The sequence below is a fragment of the Mauremys reevesii genome, linkage group 3, assembly GCF_016161935.1.
Source record: "Mauremys reevesii isolate NIE-2019 linkage group 3, ASM1616193v1, whole genome shotgun sequence".
Taxonomy (NCBI): Eukaryota; Metazoa; Chordata; order Testudines; family Geoemydidae; genus Mauremys; species Mauremys reevesii.
In genome coordinates, this window is record NC_052625.1 from 196,146,397 (window position 1) to 196,172,019 (window position 25,623).

A 25,623-nucleotide genomic window follows, 5' to 3' on the forward strand; every position below is an offset into this window, starting at 1 on the left:
CCACTGACTTAAAGTGGAGAGAAACAGGATACCACTTTGATTGGCATTCACTGTAGATATAACCAAATGTTGAAAATCCATAGCCACACCAGAGGCAGATAGTCCTTGCTAAACTCTTTCAATTCCCCAAGGAGCCATAAAATACAATTACTCTGTCAGGGCCAAAAAGCCCACATGCAACTTAAATTATTTACCCAAGTCTAGCACAGATCCACTTCACATGCATGCACGGTTTCAAAGCGTCCTCATTCTCAAAAGAGCCATTGACAAGCCAGATGCACTGCAGGCATATCTACCTGTACAAAACTGCATGAGGTGCTTCCCATCTCACCTCTTAGACCTGGTCTGGAGCCCACTACAGGCTTATTTTATGGTTACATCCCAGAAGAGAACAACTGCTGTGAGACAATAGATCAATTGCCTCTATAGTCCAGCGTCCTGTCGCCAAGAATGACCAATGGCGGATGCTTCAGAGGAAGGTGTAAAACCCTTACAAAACATCTAACTCTGCAATGCTATAACACAGGGGACATGTCTTGATGACTTTGACTGTTAATCAGCTGATGCATGATGATGTAGGACCAGAAGAACTATTTTCCAAGTCAAAAACTTATTATGAGATGTGTGCGCGAGAGGAAAGATGGTGTAGTGGTTAGGGTGCTAGGCTATGACTAGAGAGACCTAGGTTCAGTTTCCTGCTTCGTCACAGGCTTCTTGAATGACCTTGGGCAAGTCATTTAGTCTCTCTGAGCTTCAGTTCCCCACCTGTAACACAAGGGCAATAGCACTTCCCTACCTCACCGGGTGTTTGTGGATGAATACATTAAAGATTGGGAGATCTTCAGCTTCTAAGCACATCTTGTTGAAAACCTAGTTGCCCCAACATAACCCACTGCATAAGGAGTGTGGGAACCTGTCCAACTTCTGGCACAAAACAGGTGATGTCCTGCTATGCCATCAGCTCTATATCTTCCACTCCATTGCATGACCATCATTCACCTAAGGACACAAAATACAGCTATGGAGCTAAGGTCCTATGGTGATCAATGCGTTAGCGCTACTTTCATTGACACACAGATAGATCGATAAGTAGTTATCATTTGAGTAAGTTATTCTAAGCCAGCAATGGGTGCTTGTTTGCTTTCTCCAGTATTTGTTTAAGCATCAGTGAAAGTAATTAGAGATTACTACGGGTACGTTGTTCATCACCTGAATTTAGGTCCTGTATTGAGAGAAGATTTTAGAAAACAATGATCTACTCACAGCTGCAGATATTCCAGGTGTAGCAAAAGAGGCTACATTCATCTAATGAAATGGTTTCCTGGGAATTCTTGACTCAGCTCTAATGCACATTAACATACACGTAAAGTGAGTCAAACTTTTTTGAACTTCAGGTCAGCCAGGTCTGAAATTTGGGTGTGAGTTCTGGTTGGTTCTAATATCACACGGATTGGTTTGCCCATCGCCAGCAGCCAAGGAAATAACGTTTTCATATGTGAATTGAGCAGATTTGTGGTGGAGCCACTGAGGAGTGTACATTCAGCTGGGTAGACACCCACTCTCCCATTCACAGACCTTCATTGCATTTGCAAAATTGAATAGCGGGTTGGACATCTGAGCACTTGCCCCAACTGATTTGCACCCAAAATTCAGCTGCAGGCGTAAAAGTGAGGATGTGAATTTTGTGGGTACAATGGAAATAAAGGCGTAAAGTTTGTGACTGCAACTTGCACCCAGCACAGGAAATAACCCTTCTGGGAATGTATCCCCCTAAGTCGTTAACAGTCCTCATTTGGCCATGATTGGAGTAAAGCATCTCTCACATCCCTGCTCGGTGCTGCTCAGACCGTGACTGTGACCATGATGAGGTGAGCTGGGGCAACTTGCCTGATACAGCAGGCGGCAAGCAAGGGAGCAGGGAGGCAGGGGGTAGAGCATCGGCAAGGAATGTAGCCAGTGGGTGGCGAAGGGGTAAGCAGTGGGAGGTCTCTGACCCCACCCACTTGCTCCCTGGCCTGAGTAGATGACTGGATGCAGAGCGAGGAGTACGCCGCTCCACGGAAAGGAGTAGTAACTTGCTTTCCCTTAGAGCATGAGAAGTACTGTGCCTCTTGGAGTCACAATTCACTCTCTGGTCTGCTCCTGGGACCACGGGCCCATGTGCCATCCCTCCATCAGGGCTGCCTGCAGAATCACAGGCTGTCTTAGAGCGAATAACTATGGAACCCCATGGAGTCGCTTTTCCAGAGACACTTCTCTGCCTGGGAAGCCACTTTAAAGTAGGTTACTGCTCTCTGTCAGTTTTCATGTATAATGCAAAGCTGCTTTTCTCCCCCTCAATCCACAGCCCTAGTTAACGACTTCTGACATGTCAGGAGGGAAGAAATAGGAACCGAGCACTTGGCTCAGTTCTGACACTTGCCGTAGTCAAATCCTAACAACTTTTAAGCTGAACGTTTCCAACAGGTAGAACCTGGAGGTAGAACTGACAGGCATCCTAGGTGTGTTAGATCATTTATAAGCCAAAGCACTTGACTGATTTCTGTTGTTAAAAGAGTCTTTTTTTCCCCTCTAAGGGCCTGATTCATTAAATCTGTATACTCCATATGCATACACTTCTCTGTAATTTTACCAGAAAAAGTGCTGAATCCCTCTCTTTGGATAAAAGTCTGCACTGATGCAAACCTTTCAACAAGTCAGCTCACAGAGCCATATTCACTGCCCCCATTTACAAGAGGCAGGCTGGGTAAACCCAGACTAGCACAGAGGTTGCTGGCCTGTTATAGCTTATGGGGTCCCACCTTTAGCGTAAGGGGGTTGCGGTATTGAAGATCCCAAGTTCACCCCCAATAGATGACTCCTGAGGGAATCAGTTACTAAAAGGACACAAACTTGTGTAGGCCTCGGATACGCAGGATGAGATGATTTTAACAGCAGAGTTGTGTCATGTACATTTGCACACTCCCCTCCACTGGCTGTTCTGCAGGAGGATAGCCGCCCACTATTGCTGCCAATTAATGGAGTTGCTCCTTTAGCCCAGGAATAGAGATGATACAGCTGGTGTGAACATTTTTGTCTAAATATTTGTGGAGACCTATTGGTTTTGAATAAGGTTTTATCAGGCAGGGGAGGAAACAGAGAAAGAAAAGGGCAACTTCCTTATACTTTATAGCCTGCTGGTGCGGGCCTTTGGGTGAGATGTGGGAGATGCTGCTTTAAATACCTGCTCTGCCTAAGTCAGAGTGATGTGGGATGAAAAACTCTCCTCTGAATGAGGCCTAATTACAGTCAGGGGCGGCTCTAGGAATTGTGCCGCCCCAAGCAGGGCGTCACGCCGCGGGGGGTGGTCTGGCGGTCGCCGGTCCCGCGGCTCCGGTGGACCTCCTGCAGACATGCCTGTGGAGGGTCCGCTGGTCCCGCGGCTTCGGTGGACCTCCCGCAGGCACGCCTGCGGGTGCTCCACCGGAGCCGCGGGACCAGCGGACCCTCCACAGGCATGCCTGCGGGTGCTCCACTGAAGCCGCGGGACCAGCGGACCCTCCACAGGCACGCCTGCGGGTGCTCCACTGAAGCCGCGGGACCAGCGGACCCTCCACAGGCACGCCTGTGGGTGCTCCACCGGAGCCGCGGGACCAGAGGACCCTCCGCAGGCATGCCTGCGGGAGGTCCATCGGAGCCGCCTGCCGCCCTCCCGCGGCACGTCACCCCAAGCGCGCGCTTGGCGCACTGGGGTCTGGAGCAGGCCCTGATTCCAGTGGATGGGCACAGAGCTCAGATTTCAGCCTGAAGGGAACATTTTGACACACTTCCATTTCAGGGAAAACATTCAAAAGTTTTTGATGCAGACCAAAACCAGATTTCAAAAGTTGCTGCAAAATGGAATTACTGTCCTCCGGTCAGCCCTAGGAGGGAGGTCTATGTTGAGTTGTAATAGGTCCTGGGTTCAGACACTGTAGATGACCCACAGATAGATTAGCAGGACCCAGGACGGGGACTAGGCGAGGCACTTTATGCACAGTTGGCCAGTTTGCACGTGCAAATATCATCTTGCCTGCCTATATAGTGTCTGTACAAATTTTGCAGACAAGTTTAGGGTATGCCTATCATGTTAATAGGCTTTCAAACATACCCTGCCACTAGTGTAGACAAAATTTAACCCTTTAAAAGTGTGTTAGCTGACCCAGCTAACACATCTTTAAAGGTGTTAAAACTGTTCCATTCTAGGTGCAAAAATCATGTGTAAAAACAGGTCAGGAAACCTGTTTTCCAACACAACCTGTTTCTTTAATCTAGACAGGGTCCTACAGAGAGACTTGTGAAGATGCTGCTGACAGTCTCTGTCTACTGATGTTTTTGGTCATTTTTTGCTGTCGTATATCATTGCACTCTAAACCATTTTTGTGCTAGGGCTGGTCTCACAGATGCTACACCAATAATGTTGACTTGTTATGATGTCTGGTGTGGGTATGCATGGATCCCTTTTAAATGATTCCTCTTTTCTTTTAGACAAATATGTAAAGAATTCCAGGACCTATTGAGTCAAGACAGATCGCCCCTTGGATCCTCAAGACCAACTCCAATATTAGACCTCGACATCCAGAGACATTTAACACACTTCAGGTATGACCTTTGAAGTCATTTTGTGGTGCAACTTCCCAAAGAAAGACAAAGGCTTAGGTTAACTGAATAGGAGAGATCTTGGAGAGGTGGATGGGAAGTCTTTTAAACTGGATTTCTTCTATAGGACCTGATAGATATTTTGTTTCTGCTTAGAAGGACAAAATTCCAAAGCTGGATCTCATAAAGACTCTGCATTCAAATACAGTGGCACCTGTTCTCTTACCTCCCCACAGTTCGGACTACAAGGGTGTGAACAGCAGGGAGATGAGCTGTAACTCCTCCATGTGGATGCTGCAGGTGTGAACTAAAAGGCTCCTAGTTTGCATTAACAGAGTCCCCTTCAAACAGGGCTACTTTAATGTGAAGGAGGAACCTTTCACTTTGCACCCACAGTGTCCACTTGGGGGAGTTACAGTGCAGCACGTTGGTGCAGACAACTGGTGCCCCCCTCACTTCTACAAAGGTTCTTGCCCCCTTGGCTGGAAGAAAGGAAGTATTATCCTGCCCATACCACTTGAGGTGCAGTGAGATTCAAGGCCAGATTTTCAGAGGTATTTAGTCACCTATAGATGCAGATAGACATCTGGTGGAGTTTTCCAAAGCACTGAGGTGCCAAATTCCTTCTGACTGAAACTAGAGCTAGTTAGGCACTTTTGAAAATCTCACTAGGTGCCTATGTTGGGGACCCTGACACCCCAAACGGCGAGGTTCGTTGTCTGACCGCAGAGAGAGACAGGCAACACCAGCAAGGTCCGATCAAAAGCTCTTTATTGATGAGTGCACACACCAATAGAGCAGCCCGTCTCCAGAGAGAACCAGCTAACTCTTTTACAACTAAGTATAGGTTATATAGACAGTTCCGTCGCGTCACAGATTATTCATTTCACACAACCCATATCCCACCCCCCTTTGGTTAGTAACAAAAAACCTTAGTAACAAAGCATATCTATCTTTCTTTATAATGTAAGCAAGTCGTGATGCCCCAGCAACTTTCTTATCGGCATGGTTGCCAAGCACCAGAAACTGGAAGACAGGAGTTAAGAACGAACCTAAGACAGAAACAGGGAGTGAATACAGGGAGTCTGGCTCCTTATCAGTTCCTCAAACGAACTGTTCCTACCCAGCACATCTGGTATATGCCAGGAATGCAGCCCCTCACTTATCTCACTTTTTCCCGGCGCTTTGTGAGACATGCTGCCTCTCAGTATTTTTCCACTCAGGGATTACCCAGAAACCCCTGTTAGCCTGACTTCGGTCAGGTTGCCATAACTGGTTTTGTGCTACATCTCTATTCAGGCCTAACACCTATTTGCATCTTTAGGCACCTTTGAAAATCGGACCCTAAGGCTATGGCTACACTTGCACTTCAAAGCGCTGCCGCAGCAGCGCTGCCGCGACCGCGCTTTGAAGCGCTAAATGTAGTCAAAGCGCCAGCGCTGGGAGAGAGCTCTCCCAGTACTGTCCGTACTCCACCTCCCTGTGGGGAATAACATACAGCGCTGGGAGCCGCGCTCCCAGCGCTGGGGCTTTGACCACACTGGCGTTTTGCAGTGCTGCAATTTGCAGCGCTGGAGAGGGTGTGTTTTCACACCCTGCTGCAGCGCTGCAAATTTGCAAGTGTAGCCATGGCCTTAGTGACTTGGCTAAGGTCTATGGCAGAGCTGGGGACGGAATCCAGAGCTCCCAATTCCTAGTCTATATCTTGATTACAAAATCATCCTTCCTCTCTTCGCACATAAACTACTGTGAGCTTCAGGTGGGGTCTATGTCAGCCAGACAACCCTTAAGTATTTTCGCACAAGACAGGGATAGTAGCAGTAGAAGCTTTACCTCATCCTGTTGCTACACCTCAGCCCTGACCTGGAGATTGGGAGAGGATAATTAAGTCTTTGTGGTTCAGCAGTCCCTGGCCTTTCTGCTGAGACTGTCAACAAAGCTTCTGGTTACTGCCAGTGGAGGAAATGGTTTCAGAGCGGTGCACTGGGCTGTGCAAGTTGTTTATTAACCACTAAATAACTTGATTGAAACTATCAAATTATTTCACGTAAGCCACTGAACAGCCATCAAATGATATCTGCTAAGAGCTAACAGAAGAAAACATGAGAACATAAGAGTGGCCATACTGGGTCAGACCAAAGGTCCATCTAGCCCAGTATCTGGTCTTCCTACAGTGGCCAATGCCAGGTGCCCCAGAGGGAATAAACAGAACAGGTAATCCTCAAGTGATCCATCCCCTGTCGCTCATTCCCAGCTTCTGGCAAACAGAGGCTAGGGACACCACAAGAGCTGCATGTAAACTGCTCCCACAAGTAGCCATTTGGAGTGTATCATGCCAACGAATTGTATTTGGTGCTACAAAACCCAGGAACAATGTTGCCTGCTCTCTAGCGCCATCTACTGGCACATTATCTATTAACTAACTACACATACCACTCTCTTTTACGGCAAACTCCTGTAAGAGTAATGGCTTTCAGTCCGTACCATTCTGGACTGAGTTCCCATTAATAGTCCTCTGAGCCATACAGTACTCAGTGTCTCCAGGGTCTTGTTTCCCCTTTACTCACACACAGATGCACACACACACACACAGAGATCCCATCAATCATAAGCTGATATAAATGGGACCATCCTGTTGAGGGAATGGATAAGTCACATTATATGCACACAGAGCAAATGTGACACAATGCAGCTAATCTTGGTATATTTTGCACATTACATTAAATGGGATTTAAAAGGGACACAGAGGGACGGACCTAATACTGAAGTCAAGATTCCTGTCCTCCCCTTTGCTGCCCTGTGTGATACAGGAGGGCCAGAGAGCAGTGGGAGAGTGGTATAGGGGAAATATATAAGCCCTAGGCTAATTAAGGTGTGGTTCCCTGTAGACTAGGGAGGGTTGCTACAGGTTAATTGGAGCCCCTGCAGTCAAGTAAGGCCCTGTCAGGAACCTAATAAAATCCCCTGCTTCAGGCAGTCAGAAGAGGAGGAAGGAGAGGGGACTGAAGCTTGGAGGAGTGATGTGAGATTGGAAAGATCAGAGAACTGAAGTAAGAGAGACTTTGCCCCAGCAGGGCAGGGAGACTCCCTTCCCCAGAATCTAAGGACTGGGAGTAACCCCACCCAAGGGGGAAGAGGGTAAGAAACCTGCAGGGGTTGAGAGGGACTGGGACTCAGAGTGAGGAGCAAAGCCAGACCCCTCCCCCCTTCCCTCCTTTCCCACCTATCAGGGCCACTAGTGGGGCCCTCGGTGCCCAAGAGCAGGGGCAAGGGGTGGCGTCTTAGCCCCCCGTCAAGAAAAGCGCAGGACCCACCATACTAACATCGGCCATCTTGTCACACCTGCTACACTGGGACTTCAACCCCAACTGCTAGCATCCTTGAGGATGCTTAACGTATCTTCAGTGGGACTACTCAGGTGCTTAAATTGAGTATCTTGCTGAATTGGAGCCTAAAGGCAGAACTTCCTTCCCCGGTCACTTGATTGGCTTTGGCTTCGATGTGGTTTACATCAGTCAATAGGTGAGGTCAAGAGGGTAAAAAATCTAGGACACTAAAATAAGAAACGGGCTTCAACCAGACATTCCCCAGGTTAGAGAAGTGGCAGTTGTAATCTGAACGTGAGTCAGGATTTCAGATCTGTCCTCTAACTCTATAATGGGATAAACCAATTCCTGGATCCAAACACCTTGAAATGTTGGGATGGGCTTGAATCCATCTTTAAATTAAATGTTGTCCAGACTTTGATCCCAGACATTTCAGACATGGTTAAGGCTACAATTATGTCACGGAATGTGTGACTTCCATTGACCTCCATGACATTTTCTGCCCCATGGCTGGAGCTCCCAGCCATCCCTCCTGCCTCCACAGCTCCCAGCTCCTGCCCTGGTGGGGGGACCCTGCAACTCCCAGCTGTGGCAGGTGGACCCTGCCACTGCCCAGATGCGGTGGGCAGCGGAGGGACCCCCTGCAGCTGCCCATCCATGGCGGTGGGACTCCCTAGAGCTCTCACTCACCATAGGTTGCGGGAACCCTCCAGAGCCGCTCTGCTGCCATGTCGGGGGCACCCTGGAGCTCCCACTCACCGCAGCGGCGAGGGAGCCCCAGCCCCAGCCGCAGTGGATGCTGAGCTGAACCTGCCTCCCCATTTTGTCATGGATTTTTTTAGTGAAAGTTAGGGGCAGGTCACAGCTTCCATGAATTTTTATTTATTGCCTGTGACCTGTCCATGCCTTTTATTAAAAATATTTGAGACAAAATCTTAGCCTGAGACATGGTTGCTAGCATTCCAGGGTGCTGTTATGCCCTCTAGTGGTCACACAGAGAAGTAGCTGTTTATCACTATCCTCGCGATAGGGAGGGACTTGATCACGATAAGCAGAAAGACCTGTGTGTGCTTGACTCCCAACACAGGTAGGTCAGCTGGTCAACATCCACTACACTGAGAAGAAACCATCTATCCCAGTGGGAGACTCACTCCCTGATTATAGATTCTACAGGACAGATTTGCAAAAGAGCATGTTAGATGACGAGCTCTTTTGAAAATCGGGTCCTATTTGTTCAACATATTGTTAAAAAAGAATAGATCCTTATTACCTTTGAGACTATTAATCATTCCTCCATTATGTGGTGTACATTGACGCAAACTCGGGCTGTGAGCTTTTGTGACATTCACAAACTGAGCCCAGTTAAGCCTGTTCATTTCTTGACTGGGAGTCCTTCGGGGGAAAGCTCTGATGTTGCAGGAAGTGGTGCTAGGGATTTAGTGTTGCTCTTTGTGCTGATAGTGGGTGATACTCTTCCTCCTGAGTCAGGTCATGTCCCCAGTTTACTACTATGGAGCCCTGGGCTGCTACAGAGGCCACTGACTGGAACAGAAACAAAACCAAGCTTCTGGTTTTTACTGGTTACTAAAGATCCCAGAGCAATGTCTACCAAAACAGGGGAGTCTGCTCAAATGTCCCAGCCAAATGATGATATAAGTAGCTACCGTACATTTGCCCTACTCTATGCTTCCACTGCTTTCATTGGATAAGGTATGATTCCTTTCTTCCTTACAAAAAAAATTGTGCATTGTTGACCTTGCTTTGGTCCATCTCAGAGGACCACCTTTGATGCTTGATGAAGTGATCACCCTATTCATTCAAGCAAGTTATCCACTGATGTAAGTAGGTCTGACTCTAGTAAAGTCAAAGATATTGCAATCATTTATGGCAGGGATTAAATTGGCCTATACTCTGTCATAATGTCCAGGGCTTTGATGCTCATGAAATGTATTAATTATTCATTCTTATTATATACATCGACATTGCAAAATTGTTTTTTTTTTTTAATAAATTGGTAGCTCTTTTTGATTGCAAAGATAATCCTTAGTGGCGTTATTTGTAATCTGAATGCCAATCATGTGCTTAGTGCTCTCCAAACGTAATATTTCCCAGATGAGACAATAAAACTGAGGTAATGACCACTGGTGGTCATCAACGATTCAGTGACATTTTTTAACAAGAGTACAAACCTGCTGTCCCAGCTATAGTCCAATATAATAATCTTTCTCGGACTACATTTTACCTCCTGTACTATGAGGAAGTTTATAATGATGCAAAGCTCTCTGTCCTGTGACAAAACCACTAGATAGTTATTGGGGGTTACAAACTTCAGACTTGCACTAGTTGTTCTGAAAGGTCACAAACATCTTGGCAAACATAGGAAGAATATCAGGCTTTTGCCTCTCTCTCTCTCTTGCTCTAATCTGAGCTGATTATGACTTTAGGTGGAAAAAATAAAAAAAGGGATGTAGTTTCACTCAGGTTTAGTATAGAGATAGTGGACTGGAAATGTCTGTTTATTCTTTCTCATAAGCCAAGAACAAGGGAATGTGGAATGAAATTGGAAGGTGGCAAATTCAAACCTGATAAGGAGAAAAGCATTGTGAGAAAAGAGTCTAACTGGATGGGAAAAAAGACTGCACATTTACATGGACAACATAAATGAATAGTAAATATTAGAATATAAACAAGAGCTTTGGAAGGGATATAAACTCCCATGTACAAAGCAGAATCTAGCCCTTTTTTATTGGGTACAATGAGGAATTTTTATCTAGGAACAAGTTCATCCCATAACTACCAACTGCAGAGTTTCTTGCATCTGGGACTAGCTAGCACCAGTGACCAGATACTGGACCAGATGGAGCACAGATCTGACAGAGTGTGGTAATTCTTATGTTCCAACATTTTAATTCTTCACCTCAAATCAGGCAGTGGCATTCTCTTGTTGAGACCCCCGTTCATCAAGATGCTCAAGCATGTGTTTAAGGTCAGGAATAGTTCCAATGAAGGAATAAGAGTTTCTAGGTTTGCTCAAATGCAAAACTGAAAGCTCACGCAAGCTGAAAGCAAGAAAAAGCTTCAAAGAACCTCCCTGTGAGCCTGAAAACTGCTGAGTTTCACACAACTTTAGTAGACAGGCATAAACCATAGGTTCATCTACACTACTGATACAACCACGTTTGTGCAGTTATCTTCTGACGTACCTATCTGACCTGAATACAGAAAACACAGTTTCAGCAGCTCTACACTGCAGGTGTGCGGTGTGTTAACTATGTTCGACCATCCACTGATACCATGCAGCCATGTTTCTATCAGGGCACTCTGGGAAAATCTCGCGCAATTACCCTATGCTGCATGAGTCTGGATAGAGGATTTGGGGTGTTTTTCAAAATTCCCTTGTCAGTGCCCTCTGAGATGGCTTCCTGCAAAGAGAATTGGGAAGCAGGAAAGTGCTAAACCTGGTCACAAAAGCATAGTTAGGTTTTCTGATCTACACTACAAAAGGATCATGCTAGGTCCGAATTAAAGGATGACAATAACATGAGTTACCCGACAGGCAGCAAGCACTGGTACATGTTCCAGAGCCATGCGTTAGGAAATGTGTTTCTGTGTCATGTATGGATATGAACTAGGTTTGGAGTTAATCATCCCATAACCTGGCTACGAACATGCTGAAAGACTTTAGTACAGACCGGATTTATGGGAGAGCTTTCGCACAGCTCCAGGCAGAATGCATCGCTTAGTTCAGGAAGTGAGCACGCGAATCCTGGGAAGACTCAGGGCCTTCCAAAGACTGGGAGCGTTTGTGAAACCACATTGATGCCTGCCTCTCAGTGGCTTTTTGTTTGCTCCTAGTGACCAGCCCACATATAGAAGTGTATGAGTCTGCTACTACCTTTGTTTTGTAGTTCAAGTAGTGGGGGGCTCATGCATTATGATCCAGAGAGCCCAAGTTCAAGACCTGCAGTCGCGAAAACACAGTTCTAGGGTCCTAATTACCCTTGCACAGGGTTTTGTCATCAAACCTGCCACAGGCGCTCTCTAGTGGTCAAATATGACTCTATGGATCTTCAATAGAAAAGAAAAATCTCTCCAAGCACAAAATGATATTAGCAAAGAAAGTACCCAAAGGGCTTCTGTAGCCTGAAAGGGCAATGTCCCTCATCCCCACTGCCTTTCACATTCTGCCTATTCCCAAAACACTAATAAGTCATGGAAGGAAAGTAAAATGAAATGGTTTATTAGGGGATTTAAGGAAACTCCAGGCTAACATTAGCATAGCAAATTTTACATCCTTCAGATTTTAAATTTAGGCCCTAGATATCACAATGGTAGCTGCTTTCAAAAGAATGTTGGCATGTGAAAAGAAAGAAAGAAAGAAAGAAAGAAAGAAAGAAAGAAAGAAAGAAAGGCATTGCCAAGAAAAGTTTTGTACAGTACTTTTTTTTAAATGGCTTTTACTAATACCAATTTAGGCCAAGATTTTCAAAACTGACTAATGACTTAGCGTACCTCAGGTTTTGAGTGCCCGGTTTGAGATACTGTAGCGAGGCCTGATATTCAGAGGGTGTGTGCTCAGTATTTCTTGAATATCAATCCCTTTCAAGGTGTCCCAAGTGACGCACCCAAAACCTGAGGTCCTCCAAATCACTAGTCACTTTTGCAAATCTTGGTTTAGGGCTAATCTTACATTTGTTGCTGACCCAAAATTCCCATTGGATTTGGTGGAAGCTGTGTGTGTGTGTGTGTGTGTGTGTGTGTGTGTGTGTGTGTGTGTGTGTGTGTGCAAGGAGTGTAGGATGGGCCCTTTAACTTATTGAAACTGAAAGAATTTTTTTAAATGTATGGTGAAATCCTGCCCCATTGAAGTCAACGGTGAAACTCCCGTTGACTTCAGTGGAGCCAAGATTTCAACTCTAATTCACTTTTCAGTACATCAAGGATATAAACATTTCCCCATTACATTACTTAGCTACTATCTTTGAATTTAGGAATATTTGTGGCACCTTAGTGGTGCCATAAGTACTTCTCATTCTTTTTGCTGATACAGACTAACACGGCTACCCCTCTGAAACCTACCTTTGGAGTCGTAACTGTAAAAAGTGCCCATATACAGACTCTGGGCCCCTTGCCAATTATTTAAAATTACAAAAACAAATACAAATTTCACTCAAACCATTCCTTATGCCAAGCACAGCTCATAATCAGCACTAGAAATCCCAACCCCCAACTACCATTTATCAGCCTATACCTCAATCCCTCCAACTGTCTTCAAAGGCCAAGTGAAACCAATGGTTACAGATTCAGTTCCGTCAGAGTGGTCACCACCGTCACAGACCCATGATTTCTTCCCTTTATGCAGACCAGATGCCATGTATTAACAGTTGGTTAATTGGTTTTAATAAAGAAGACTAGAGCAAAGCACCCAAACAAACGGTTAATGCGCTGCAGTTCGCTCCACGTGAGCAATTCATTAGTTTGCTTTGGTCCAGTCCCATTTCAAAGAGGACTAGATCAAAGCAAACTAACCCTTAGTGCAGGGCAGCACGGTCCACATGGGTGCCACAACTGTCACGTGAAAATATCTATTTTTTACCATGACTGTGCAGTGGATTATGCATAATTTTACCGTGACAAAATCTTATTCATCGTAATGGTACATGACAGGATATATGTGATACTGTGGCATCACAACCACACAGATGTATCATGACATGTTGCATATAAGGTACTTATATGTTACCTATCATTGTAGTATCTGAGCCCCTCGCAATCATTTAATATATTTACCCATCTCGACACTCCTGTGAGGTAGAAAAGTGCCATTTTGTAGATGAGGAGCCAAAGCACAGAAAGACTAAGGCCCAGATCCTCAAATGTATTGGGGTTCCTAATTCCCATTCACCTTTCAGGATATGGGCCCAAGTGACTTGCCCAAGGTCACACAGGATGTCTGTGGGTGAGCAGGGCTTTGCACCCAGGTCATAGATTAGCACCCGAACCACTGGAACATCCATCATCTTGTAAGGCTTCAGCCAGACTCCAGCAATATGTGACCTTTACAAACCTTTTCTCTGAACTTGATTGGAGATTTACGCTCATGATGGCTCCCATAACCAGGCCTGTTGTGCCTGGTGTTGGGATTGGTTATACATTTGTTACATCTCTAATTGTCTGGGGAGGATGAGCAGGGGGGACATAAGATGCCAGGGCCACATCATTCTTTTCAGAGTAACTCTTTTAAATCCGCAATTACATTACAAAGCCATTATGGTGACATTTCACCAGCAACCATCCTTGGGTGATGAACTCCTCCCAACACCACTTCTTCATTATCTCTCAGTCCCCACATAGTATTTAATCAAAACAAAGGTCTGTTTTCTTTATTTAGATACAGATAATTCTTCATAGACTAAGGTCACAGCAGTGAGATTTTCAAAAGCACTTGAGGCTTGGTCTACATACAGTTTTTGTACCAGAATAACTATGGCCTGCTCTACACTTAAAATGGAGGTTTACATTGCTATGGGGAGGGATGCGAAATATTCACATTCCTGAGCATGGGAGCTATGCCGACCTAAAACCCTGGTGTAGACACAGCTAGCCTGATGGAAGAATGCTTCCATTGCCCTAGCTACTGTTGCTCAGGGAGGTGGAATTAGTAGTGACAGAAAACCTCCTTCTGTCACTCTAGCGTGTGTCTAAACTACAGCACTACAGTGGGATAGCTATTGTGCTGTATCTGTGCCCATAGTGTAAACATGACCTATGTCTGTTAGAGGTGGGACTACCTCCCCCCCGGCGGCAGCTCCCCCCCTCCGCCCTGAGGTGCCCCCCCCCCTTGCGGCAGCTCCCCACTCCCCACCATCCGCCCTGAGGCACCCCCCCGCCCGCCCCAGCTCACCCCTGCTCCACCTCCTCCCCGAGCATGCCATGGCTGCTTCACTTCTTCTGCCTCCCAGGCTTGCAGCGCCTAAGCTGATTGGTGCTGCAAGCCTGGGAGGTGGAAGAAGTGAAGCAGCTCATCCCTGCTCCGCCTCCTCCCCGAGCACGCCATTGCCGCTTCACTTCTCCTGCATGAGCTGGGGCAGGGAGTTCCCGTGCATGCCGCCCCCGCCCCCCCTACTTGCTGCAGGCGGCCCTCCCCATGCCCCCCTGCCCCAGCTCCCTCCACCTAAACGCTGGCGGCGACTGGGGCAGCCGAAGATCCAGCCGCCGCGGTCGCTGCCGAAGAAAATGGTGCCCCCCAAATCCTAGCACCCTAGGCAACCACCTAGGTCGCCTAAATGGCTGCACCGGTCCTGGACACAAAGCAAACCATTACTATGGAATGCTCCTGCTGCAGAGGCAGGTGTCTGTGCTTATGTGTGTGTGTGTGTGTGTGTGTGTGTGTGTGTGAGAGAGAGAGAGAGAGAGAGGCAGGGGATGGGGGCTGATGTTGGGTTTCCCCTTTCCCCCTGCCACTGTCTGAACTTACAAGACAGCATGCTGACACACTCTGCCCCCGAAAACACACTGTCTTTCCCCGCACATCCTCCCTGTCACACTCCCCACCCCCTCATTTGAAAACAGGGCTGGCTCTACGGTTTTCGCCGCCCCAAGCAGCGTGCCGAATTGCCGCCGTGGGCGGCGGGGGCAGTCCGTGTGCCCTTAGGGCGGCAGGCGCGTTTCTGCGGCGGCGGCAATTTGGCGGCAGCTCCTATGTTTAGCTGAAGCCACCGCGGACAGCTAAACATAGAAGCTGCCACCAAACTGCCGCCGCTGCGGATACGCGCCTGCCGCCCTATGGGCACACGGACTGCCCCCGCCGTCTGCGGCGGCAATTCGGCGCGCTGCTTGGGGTGGCGAAAACACACGGACTGCCGCCCCTTGCAGATTGCCGCCCCCAGCACCAGCTTGGAATGCTGATGCCTGGAGCTGGCCCTGTTTGAAAAGCAGCTGGCAATCTTGTAGGATGCCCATGGAACAATGGGATTGGAAAACCTGCATCATGTGATGCTGTGCCTACCCCATTAGGCATTGCAAACCCTTTCCAAAGCACGCTGCAGCCACTTGCACACTGGGATAGCTACCACAATGCACTGCTCCCTGTGACGTTGCAAGACCTGCTAATGTGGACATGCTCCACAGTCACACGGAGCATAGTGTGAACACACAGCAGTGCTTTCCCTGCTGCTGTCTCCGAGGGCTGGTTTAACTCCCGGTGCTCTACATCTGCAAGTGTAGATGTAGCCTAAGAGTATTGTACCACTTTAATTAAACTGATATTGTTAAGGAGAGACAACTTTTGTTTGTAGACAAGGCCTAAGTGATGTAGGAGCAGAGCTCCCATCAATGCAACTTGTGCTCCTAAATTACTTAGGTACTTTTAAAATTCCACTCTTACCTTGTATTATTGGTCTGAAAATGGTACTGTAAAAATGACATCTCAGCGTTGCCAAACTCACAATTTTATTGGTGGGCCCACAATAATTGGCATTTTACTTAAAGTTCCAGCTTCTGGAGCCAAGTGATGTGAAAATTGGCATGGTGGCATAAGAAATATCATTTTCTTGCAAGTGACACTTGTGCCAGTGGGGGGAACTGGCAAAAGAAGCAAGAAGAAAACCTCTGGCAATCTTAAGTAAACAGAGAAATAAAATAACAGGTTGAAAACATACAGTAAAAATAATCAGCATAACGGTGAATGAAATTGTTTTCTGCCTAACACGCTGATGATACAAAGCAACTTTCAAGTGGCATTTTTTCAGCAGGCATTTTTATTGCTTGATAATCTCTGTGATTGAAGTTGTCAGTTTCCTGTGGCTGTTTGGCATGAAATTGACATGATGACGAGGAAAGTGGCATGCTAGAAACCAAAGGCACAGAAATCAGGAGCAGGGCGACTGTAACTTCCTTCTTTTTTAAAGTTAAAAAAAAATCAGTACAATAGGTTTTGAAATTCAACTCCAGTATTACACCCAAACTCAAGAACCCTACTGATGTTATCATTACACACCCACCTACTGCATTTATGCCACTTTCCCTTTGTCACTTCACCACCGGAATGTGCAGCAGCTGCTGTCTTGATTCCATTCCTCTTGCTTATAGAAAGCTGCCTTCAGTGTAGATGCATGAATTGGAAGAAGCCGAGTGCATGAAGAAGTTTGTGGTCACATAGCTCTGGCGCCATCTAGAGCTTTCCAATCTCCTTGGCCTCTTTCAGGCTGGCTTTAGGCCTGGTTATGCTACTGAAATTACATTGGTTTCCTTGGTCAGTGATCTGGTGACACACAAAGGCTGTCCATACTGATCCTTTCTTTTTTTCGTATTAACTGTCTTTGACACCATAGATCACAAAGGGTAGACTGTACTACTGGCCCAGGCAGCAACGGACAATAGAGTTCCTTTGGCTAGGATTTTTTCTCATCTGCTTGCCCAAGGTCTCTTCCATGTAGCTTTGTGCAGCTATCATTCTGTCACCCTCTCCTTGGCCATTGGCAGTGAAAGGTTTGGGTGGGGGCTGTATTGCCAGTGTTGCCAGCTCTCATGATTTTACTGTGAGGCTTATGATATTTGATGCTTTCCTTAAAGCCACAATTCCAGGAGTCAGGTGAGTCTCTCATTGATTTAAGAGAGTAAGTTTTTATCCCTTGTGTTTGTGGAGAAAAGCTGAGCAATGTAACCCCTGAGGTTCAAAACCCAGAAGGCAAATCAAAAGAACCTAAATATTTTTTTTTTTAAATTTGACCATTTTTAAGTAAATCTCATGATTCTGGGAGCCTGACTCATGATTTCTGAATGCTTAGGGCTGGCGATACTCTACTGCACTGCCGTCAATATGCTGATGGTACTCAGCTTGAACTCTCTTTGTCATCAGATCCTGACAACACACTTCCTCTGCCCAAGAGAGGGGTGCGGATGGTGGTGAAATGCCTAAAGCTCATTCAGTTTATCATCTCTCTTTTGTCTGCCACACAAGACGAAGATGATATTGATGCATAGGTGGAAAGATAACCTGGAAGGCATTTGGTTTCTTTGAGCCCAACCTCTTTCACAGCGGTCTTCAACCTATGAGTTTTTTGGGGGCCTCCATTTGCACCTGGATTCTCAGGCAGCAATGGGTGTCAGAGACAATGCTTTTCACCCACAGCCAGAAGGTTGTGACTTTTTTTTTTTCAGATCCAGACCGCCACCTGGATATCCAGCCCCTTACAATCTCTAGCCTGGCCTGCTACCATATCATGTGCGCTTCTTGAGACTATCCTTGATGAACACCCAGGAACTTCAGCTAGTGCAGAACGTAACAGCTCGTGTGCTAAGCAGTGCATGCTGTACTATGGTGTATAGTGGCCACTAGCTTTATATTTGCTCTGTAGTGAAATTCTGAGTGTTGTCAGTCTTGTGACAAAACATTTTATGGTCTGGGTCTTGGCTGCCTTGGAGACGGTCTCTTTCCATATGGACTCTAGTGATAGGTGAAATCAGCCACAAGATTTGAGCTCTGTGGAGCAGGATGTTTTTGGTGGAGGTCCCTAGATTCTAGAACCACCTTTTCTGTCCCATCAGAACTCATCTTTGCTATCCATGGTATAGGAAAGCCCATCCTTTTATGATGGCATTTTCCTAACATGTGTTTGGCTATGAAGGGAGCTGACTGGGGGTAGTGTCTTTGAGCCTGCAGGCTAACTGTATAGTTTTATAAAGTCCTCTATCTCTGTAGTAAGTGATACCTTTACTCAGACTCCACACATGTTTCCGAGGGCTTCCTTATGCCACTTACCCTGAGGAAAGGTATCTGAATCAAGCCCTAAGATCCTGCAAATGAAATACAAAAGAATTCTTGAAGTCAATGGGAGCACTTGTGGAGTAAGGTGCCACTCGGCATGAGTAAGGAAATCAGGCTCTGTTTTAGTTCTCTCTTCCACTGCTGGGGTCTCATCTGGGAGCTGTGTGTGGTTGCTGCCAGTCATCTGCAGCATGTTGTGAAATTTGGATAGTCACTTACGTTTTTTGGGGATGTTCGTGTTCCCAGAAGCTTGGGCAGTGGGTCCCTGTTTCTGTTTTTGCTTTTTTAATTAGGGTATTAAAAATTGGTGCAGATGGCACCACCCATGGAGAGTGAGCATGTTTCTTTTGTGATGCAATGGCATGCCACCCGCCTGGGGTGTGCAGGAGTGCTCGAGGTAGCTGCCAAACTAGAGTCCAAGCCTTCAGGCACACTGGGATGTTTTAATTTTAAGTAAGGACATCATTAAAACATGAGCAGCCATAATTGCATCATAACACTAGGCATGACTGTAGGCAGGAATATATGCCGGGTGTACTAAAACATAATGGTTATAACACATTGACCCTAAATAACTTCTTCCATGTGAAGATCTCAATGCATGGTACAAAACCCAGTTAATTTAGCCTTGCAATATTTCTGTGCTATGTTATTACCCCCATTTTGGAACGGTGAAGTGACTTATTTTGAGGTCACACAAGGAGGAGGGCAGGAGACTTGGGAATACCTCAGGCCAAGATTTCCAAACTCAGCTGCTTGATTTTAGGCTCCTCAATCCATATTTAGGTACCTTAATAAAAATGACTTGATTCAGAGATGTTAAGCACCCTCAGATTGTTTTGATTTCAGAAGGAGCCCAGCACCTCTGAGAATCAGGCCACTTTTATTTCAGTACTTAAATGTGGATGCTATGGAACTGTAGTTGTAGACTTTCCCCCACGTCTTCAGTCTCCTAGACCTGTGCTTTAAACATAAGGCCATCCTTTCTCCTCTGACTGGAATAAACTTACTGTTACTGGTAAAGGGAAATTATCCAAGTTTCCCAGCATTTTCAAAGGGTTAAAAGAAATTGTGGGGCCCAGGTGAATGACTGTGATAAAAAATAAAGGACATCTTCACTCAGCCTCGCTGTACCTTATCAGTAAAATGGGGAAAATAAATTATACACAGTGAGGCTGGTGAAAAAATTGTCTTCAAAACTGTTTCTTTTGGAAGAAGGGAGGCCGTGTGTTATGGCAGTCGTGTGACTGGGGTGCATGATGGGAGATGTGATCCTATGAGGGCGACCAACCTATAGAGAAGAATGGGACGTTGAGACGCCTGATCTACAACTCCTGTGAGGCACTGAGGTGGCATTTCAGAATCAAAATATTTGGGGGCTTGATTTTTCACTGAAAACATGATTTTTTCCACAGAAAAAGAAACCATTTTCCAATCAGCTCTAGTTATGATGCTGACTGGTTTGATGCGATGTATACAGCTCATTTTTCAACCTACACATGGTTTGCAGACAAGTGGTGTTTTTTACCGTTCTGTTCATTATTTGAGAGCTGCCCACCTGTATACACTGATGGGCTTGCTGGTGAACTGTTCCCTGGGAGCAGGGCCGGCTCCAGACCCCAGCGCGCCAAGCGCGTGCTTGGGGCGGCATTTTGCCGGGAGGGCGGCAGGCGGCTCTGGCGGACCTTCCGCAGTCATGCCTGCGGGAGGGCCACCGGAGCCGCGGGACCAGCGGACCTCCCGCAGGCATGACTGCGGAGGGTCCGGTAGTCCCGCAGGCACGTCTGCAAGAGGTCCCCCGGAGCCGCGGGAACAGCGACCGGCAGTGCGCCCCCTGCGGCATGCCGCCGTGCTTGGGACGGCCAAATTCCTAGAGCCGCCCCTGCCTGGGAGTGTTCAGTATAGTATTCCCTCTTTGCTCTTCATGATGTGACAGGCCAGCTTAGTCACATGGTATTGTTTCTATGCCCTGACTTGATGACCAGACTGTTTAAAAACAGAGGGGGATGGGGCTTGCACAAAATGACAGTGCATACTGGCAACTATCAGAGGAGCTTCACGGCTGTCACTTGGATATAAGCTAACAAATATTCCTTGTGTATTCCAATGTACACAACCCTGGCCATTCCAAAATCATAAACCAGGCCCTGAAAGATCAGGAGTGTGGCTTAAAAATAACGAGATTAACCCCTGATTCCTGACATTTGGGTTCCTTTTATTTGCCTTCTGGTATTGCAGTCTTTAGGGTTTGTATTTTAAAGCTTTTCTCCACAGTCATGAGGGCTTGAAACTTACACTATCAGAATGTAAATTGAGATCCTCTGTAATCACGTGACTCCAGAAGCTTGGACTTTAAGAAAAACAGCAAATATCACATAAGATGGCAATATTGGTGTAAATATTAATCTTTTGTCCAGTGTGCCAGGCACTTTCAAAACATAAAAAAAGGACTGTCCCTGTCCTGAGAGGAAAAGACTCTATAGTCTGAATACATTTAGATTTTCCTCATTTACTATAACTAAAATGAAGGCCCAATAGGGCCTCCAGATATTATTATTAAGTAATTGTTAAGTAGTTATTGTTAATGTTTTTCCCATCTGTAAAATGGGGATAATTATGCTTAACATCTTTGAAAAGTGCTTTGGGATGTCTGGCTGAAAAATGCTACATAGGAGATAGTTATTACTCTGTTATTGTTGTTATTTATGGGAACCCTCAGAAGACTAGGAGATTCAGATTCCAATGTCTAGGGCCTTCTCCAAGGTGTCTGAGCAACTGAACTCTCCACATCTCAGTCAGATAGCTCAAAAGACCATGACCCTCCCTAAGATTTCTGGTACTTCCTGCTTCTAGGAGAGGCAGAAAGTCAAGCCTGTCTGACGCACGTGTGCCCTGCATTTGGAACTTTTCTGCTGCTCCCCGCTAGGGTTGCCAACTTTCTATTTGCAGAAAACTGAACACCCTTGCCCCGCCCCCTACCCTGCCCTTTTCCCGAGGCCATGCCCCAACTCACTACATCCCCCTCCTTCTGTTGCTTACTCTCCCACACCCTCGTCCACTTGCACTGGGCTGGGGCAAGGGATTGGGGTGTGGGAGGGAGTATGGGCTCTGGGGTGAGGGCTCTGGGGTGGGGCCATAAATGAAGGGTTCAGGATGTGGGAGGGGGATTCGGCATGGGTCACGGGATTGGGATTCGGGGGTGGGATTTGGGCTCCAATTGTGGGTACAGGCTCCAGGGTGGGGCCGGAGATGAGGGGTTTGGGATGTGGGAGGGGGTCCATGCTGGGACAGGGGGTTGGGGTGTGTGAGGAGGTATGGGCTCTGGGCTAGGGGATGCGGGCTCTGGGGTGGGGCCATAAATGAGGGGTTCAGGGTGTGGGAGGGGGATCTGGGCTGGGGCAGGGGGTTGGGGTGCAGAAGGGGGTGCAGGATGTGGGCTCCAGGTGGCATTTACCTCAGGAGAATCCCAGGAAGCTGCAGCATCTCTCCAGCTCCTATGCAGAGGCACGACCAAGTGACTCTGCGTGCTGCCCACGCCTTCAGGCACCGCACCCTCAGGTCCCATTGGCCACATTTCCTAGCTAACGGGATCAGCTGAGCTGGTGCTGGGGACCATCCCTCCACCTAGGAGCCAGAGGTAGATGCCAGCAGCTTCCCAGGAACTGGGTAGGGAGCTGTGTAGGGAGCCTGCCTGTGCTGCAGACCAGACTTTTATTGGTCCAGTCAGCAGTGCTGACCGGAGCCGCCAGGGTCCCTTTTCGACTGCTCTTTCCGGTCGAAAAACCGAACACCTGGCAACCCTACTCCTCACTCGCCTCCTCCAACTTCTTGTCAACAAGCTCTCACTTATTTCTAAAATGTCTGGTAAGACTGGGGAGCTAAAATGCTGAGGAGACTCGTCCTTGCTCTGTAGAATACAGGAGGTGCTTCCCTGACAGAACCGCAGGTGTTTTAGTGCATTAAACCACTCTTGCCAATCTCCACATCACAGGGAATCCCCCATGATAGCCAGCTGCTTTTTAGCTGCATGGGTTAGTGGCTCTTTGGTGCTTGTCAGTGCAGTTCCTTAGCCAGCCAGAGGAGTCACCACTGAGCAGCAGGGGGCATTCACTTCCCGATTTTATAGGGGCAGTCCTGATTTTTGGGTCTTTTTCTTATATAGGCTCCTATTAACCCCCACCCCCGTCCCGATTTTTCACACTTGCTGTCTGGTCACCCTACCCCTGTGCCTGCTCCGCACAGGATGTGAGTCTGTTACAGTCATACTTACAAAGTGTGGGTCTTTAGCTCAAGCTATAAGCACTTATGCCTTTTGCTTGCGAGGTCATTGGTTCAATCCTCTTTATTGTCAAAACCAGCCGCTATCCCATACTGTCTCTTCAGTATTTCCCCAGCAGCAGGATTTTGCCTATTGTTATATACTAAAAGCTATAAAATAAACAATAGAAGAGTGCCGCATCTTTAATCTCAAAGCACTTTGTCAACTATATCTGTGCAGCACCACTAAAATGTAGCCACTTTTGGGGTGCAGAGCAGGAGCAGCAGGAGGAAAAAGACTTATGATGTAACCCATGCCCGCTTGGTGGGGTGGGGTGTGCTGTCCCTCTCTAGTAGCATCTAGACCATCTAGCGATTAATGAGTCTCCTAGAGCCTTAGCTAAGAGGCATGTGGCTTTTAGCTCACGCAGTAGAGGCTCATACAATAAGCTTCAGATGTCCCAGGTTTGATCCCGATTACTGGGGTCTGTCAGCTTTACAATAACACTAGGCCAAACCTTTATCTTGACTAAAACTACCCTAGGATCTATAATGTCTGTGCATAGCAATCAGGCCCTTGGTTTTTAATGGTCTCATCTGGAAGTCTCAGCAAACGATACAGAATTTATTTAATCTACCACAGAAAGATGTTGTTAACCCAGCAATTCCAGTGAGCATAGGGAACAGATTCTCAGCTAGCGTGAATCGACATAGCCTCATTGAAGTCAATGGTGCTACATCCTCTGAGAAGCTGGCTCTAGGTGTTTCAAACCTTATCCTCCTACTGCAAAAACACTCCTTTGAAGTTGCATCTAGTCTGGTTTTCTTTTATTTCTTTCCTCCCAAGGCAATAAATATTTGAGGGGGAAAGTCTTGAATTTCACTACAAGACAATCAGTGCACAGTAAACTCGTCAATGTTTCTTTTCTTTCTGTCTCCCTGTCTCTCTCCCATGTACAGTTTGATCACTCATGGCTTTGGAACTCCTGCAATATGTGCTGCCCTCAGCACTTTCCAAACTGTTCTCAGCGAAATGCTGAACTACTTGGAAAAACACACATCGCACAAAAACGGAGGAGCCGCAGAATCTGGCCAAGGACACGCCAACTCGGAGAAAGCCCCCCTGCGGAAAACTTCAGAGGCTGCTGTGAAAGAGGGCAAAACAGAAAAGACAGACTAGCTACATCAAACAGAATCTATTTCCAGAGAGTCTTGCGGCTGATATTTTTTCTTTTTTAAATATCTATATCATTGCGGGTGATTTATCTCCAGTGGACCAAAAAAACAAAACAAAACAAAAAACAAAAAAAAAGGGAGGGGAAAAAAGAAAAAGATAAAAAAAAAAACCCTGAGAAAAGCAGTGTACAGTAATTGTGTGATGAAATTGTCACTTTTTTATTTATGTTGCTCTAAACTATTTTTTTTTTGTGCACGTGGTGTTTGATCGTTCCCAATGATACACTAACACTGTTTTTTATAAGCACTTCTGGACTCAGATGAGGTGGCATGCGTGATTTGTCCGGGGCTAACTTGAAGCACTTTCTTATCCAGCAGCATAGTTAGGAATGGGGCAAACACCAGAGTCATGGGATACGCAGATCTGGCATTAAAACTTTGCCCATGCGATGGATAAAATGGAAAGAGTGCCTCCTTCGCCCTACCAAGCTGGCCCAATCAGCTGACCATCAGGAAACAGTATGGAAACTTGGAAAGGGGAAAGAGAAGAACCTTTATGTCCTGGGAAGAGTGGACCACTCAATATCTGGGCTGCACAGCCCAGTGGGGGAATTTATGGTAAATCTGCATTGGAATTATGCCAAAGCATGCCAGAGAACTGTCCTGGTTGTTCAAGAAGCAGCCCTGGTGCCTCTCATGTGAAGAACATCGCAGTCTAAAATGAAAGAGCCTTGATAGTTTCAGCAAAAGCCCTAGTAACCGTAATCATTGGAGGTCAGATTAAATGATAGGCTTCTGTCCCTTATCCCTTATCGGCCCCTAGTATTGGCAGTTGAATTCCAAAACTGCAGTCAGTCATATCTGGGTCTGTATTCAAATAGATTGATGCAAGTGGTTGGAGAGGACTTTTGTTTTGCTTTGATTTTACGATGCTTTTCTTTTCTTCAATGGCTTGTATCTGTATCAATGGCTTGTTTGTCTTTAGCAATGAAGCTGGGACTCGGGAGTTTCCAAAAACGCCCACTCACAGATCAGAGGTTCTAAAAAAATCCCATTTCAAATAAATGATGTCTCGGGATAGATTGGTCTTGTCCACAGCAGCCAGAGGTTTAAAGGCCTTGCTTATGTATCTCTAAAGCCTCACTTTACCACCTGCCCCACTCATCATCTAAAATGGAGCCTCCAGGCTCAACTCACTTCAAGCCAAAAGTGTCTCCGGTCTGATTCTACTTTGTCTTGTCTTAGGTTAGTTCCATCCAGCCAATTCATGCCAGAGAAGTTTTATTCCATTAGCTCACCACTTCTTTTTTTGGGTTTCTGTCATGTCTCTTTATTGGGGAAGGAAAAATATTGTTGCACGTGCAAGAGTGCCTTGGTTGTAAGTAGATAGGGCAACCAAGCTGGAATTACAAAAACTGGCCTTCAGAAAGAGTTGAAGTGTTGAAGGAAGTGAGTCAATTGTGGCCCAGTCCTATTCCC

At 46.5% G+C, this 25,623-nt stretch overlaps 1 protein-coding gene across 1 annotated transcript in view; it reads left to right on the forward strand.

Moving 5' to 3' along the window:
* TFAP2D (transcription factor AP-2 delta) overlaps positions 1 to 24,201 on the forward strand; it is a 54,221-nt gene extending 30,020 nt beyond the window's left edge. Inside the window, exons 7-8 of the mRNA XM_039532108.1 lie at positions 4,507 to 4,620; positions 23,929 to 24,201. Coding sequence (XP_039388042.1) covers positions 4,507 to 4,620; positions 23,929 to 24,148 — 334 coding nt within the window. The 3' untranslated portion in view covers positions 24,149 to 24,201. The remainder of the gene's footprint in view (positions 1 to 4,506; positions 4,621 to 23,928) is intronic.
* Positions 24,202 to 25,623: the final 1,422 nt, after the last annotated feature.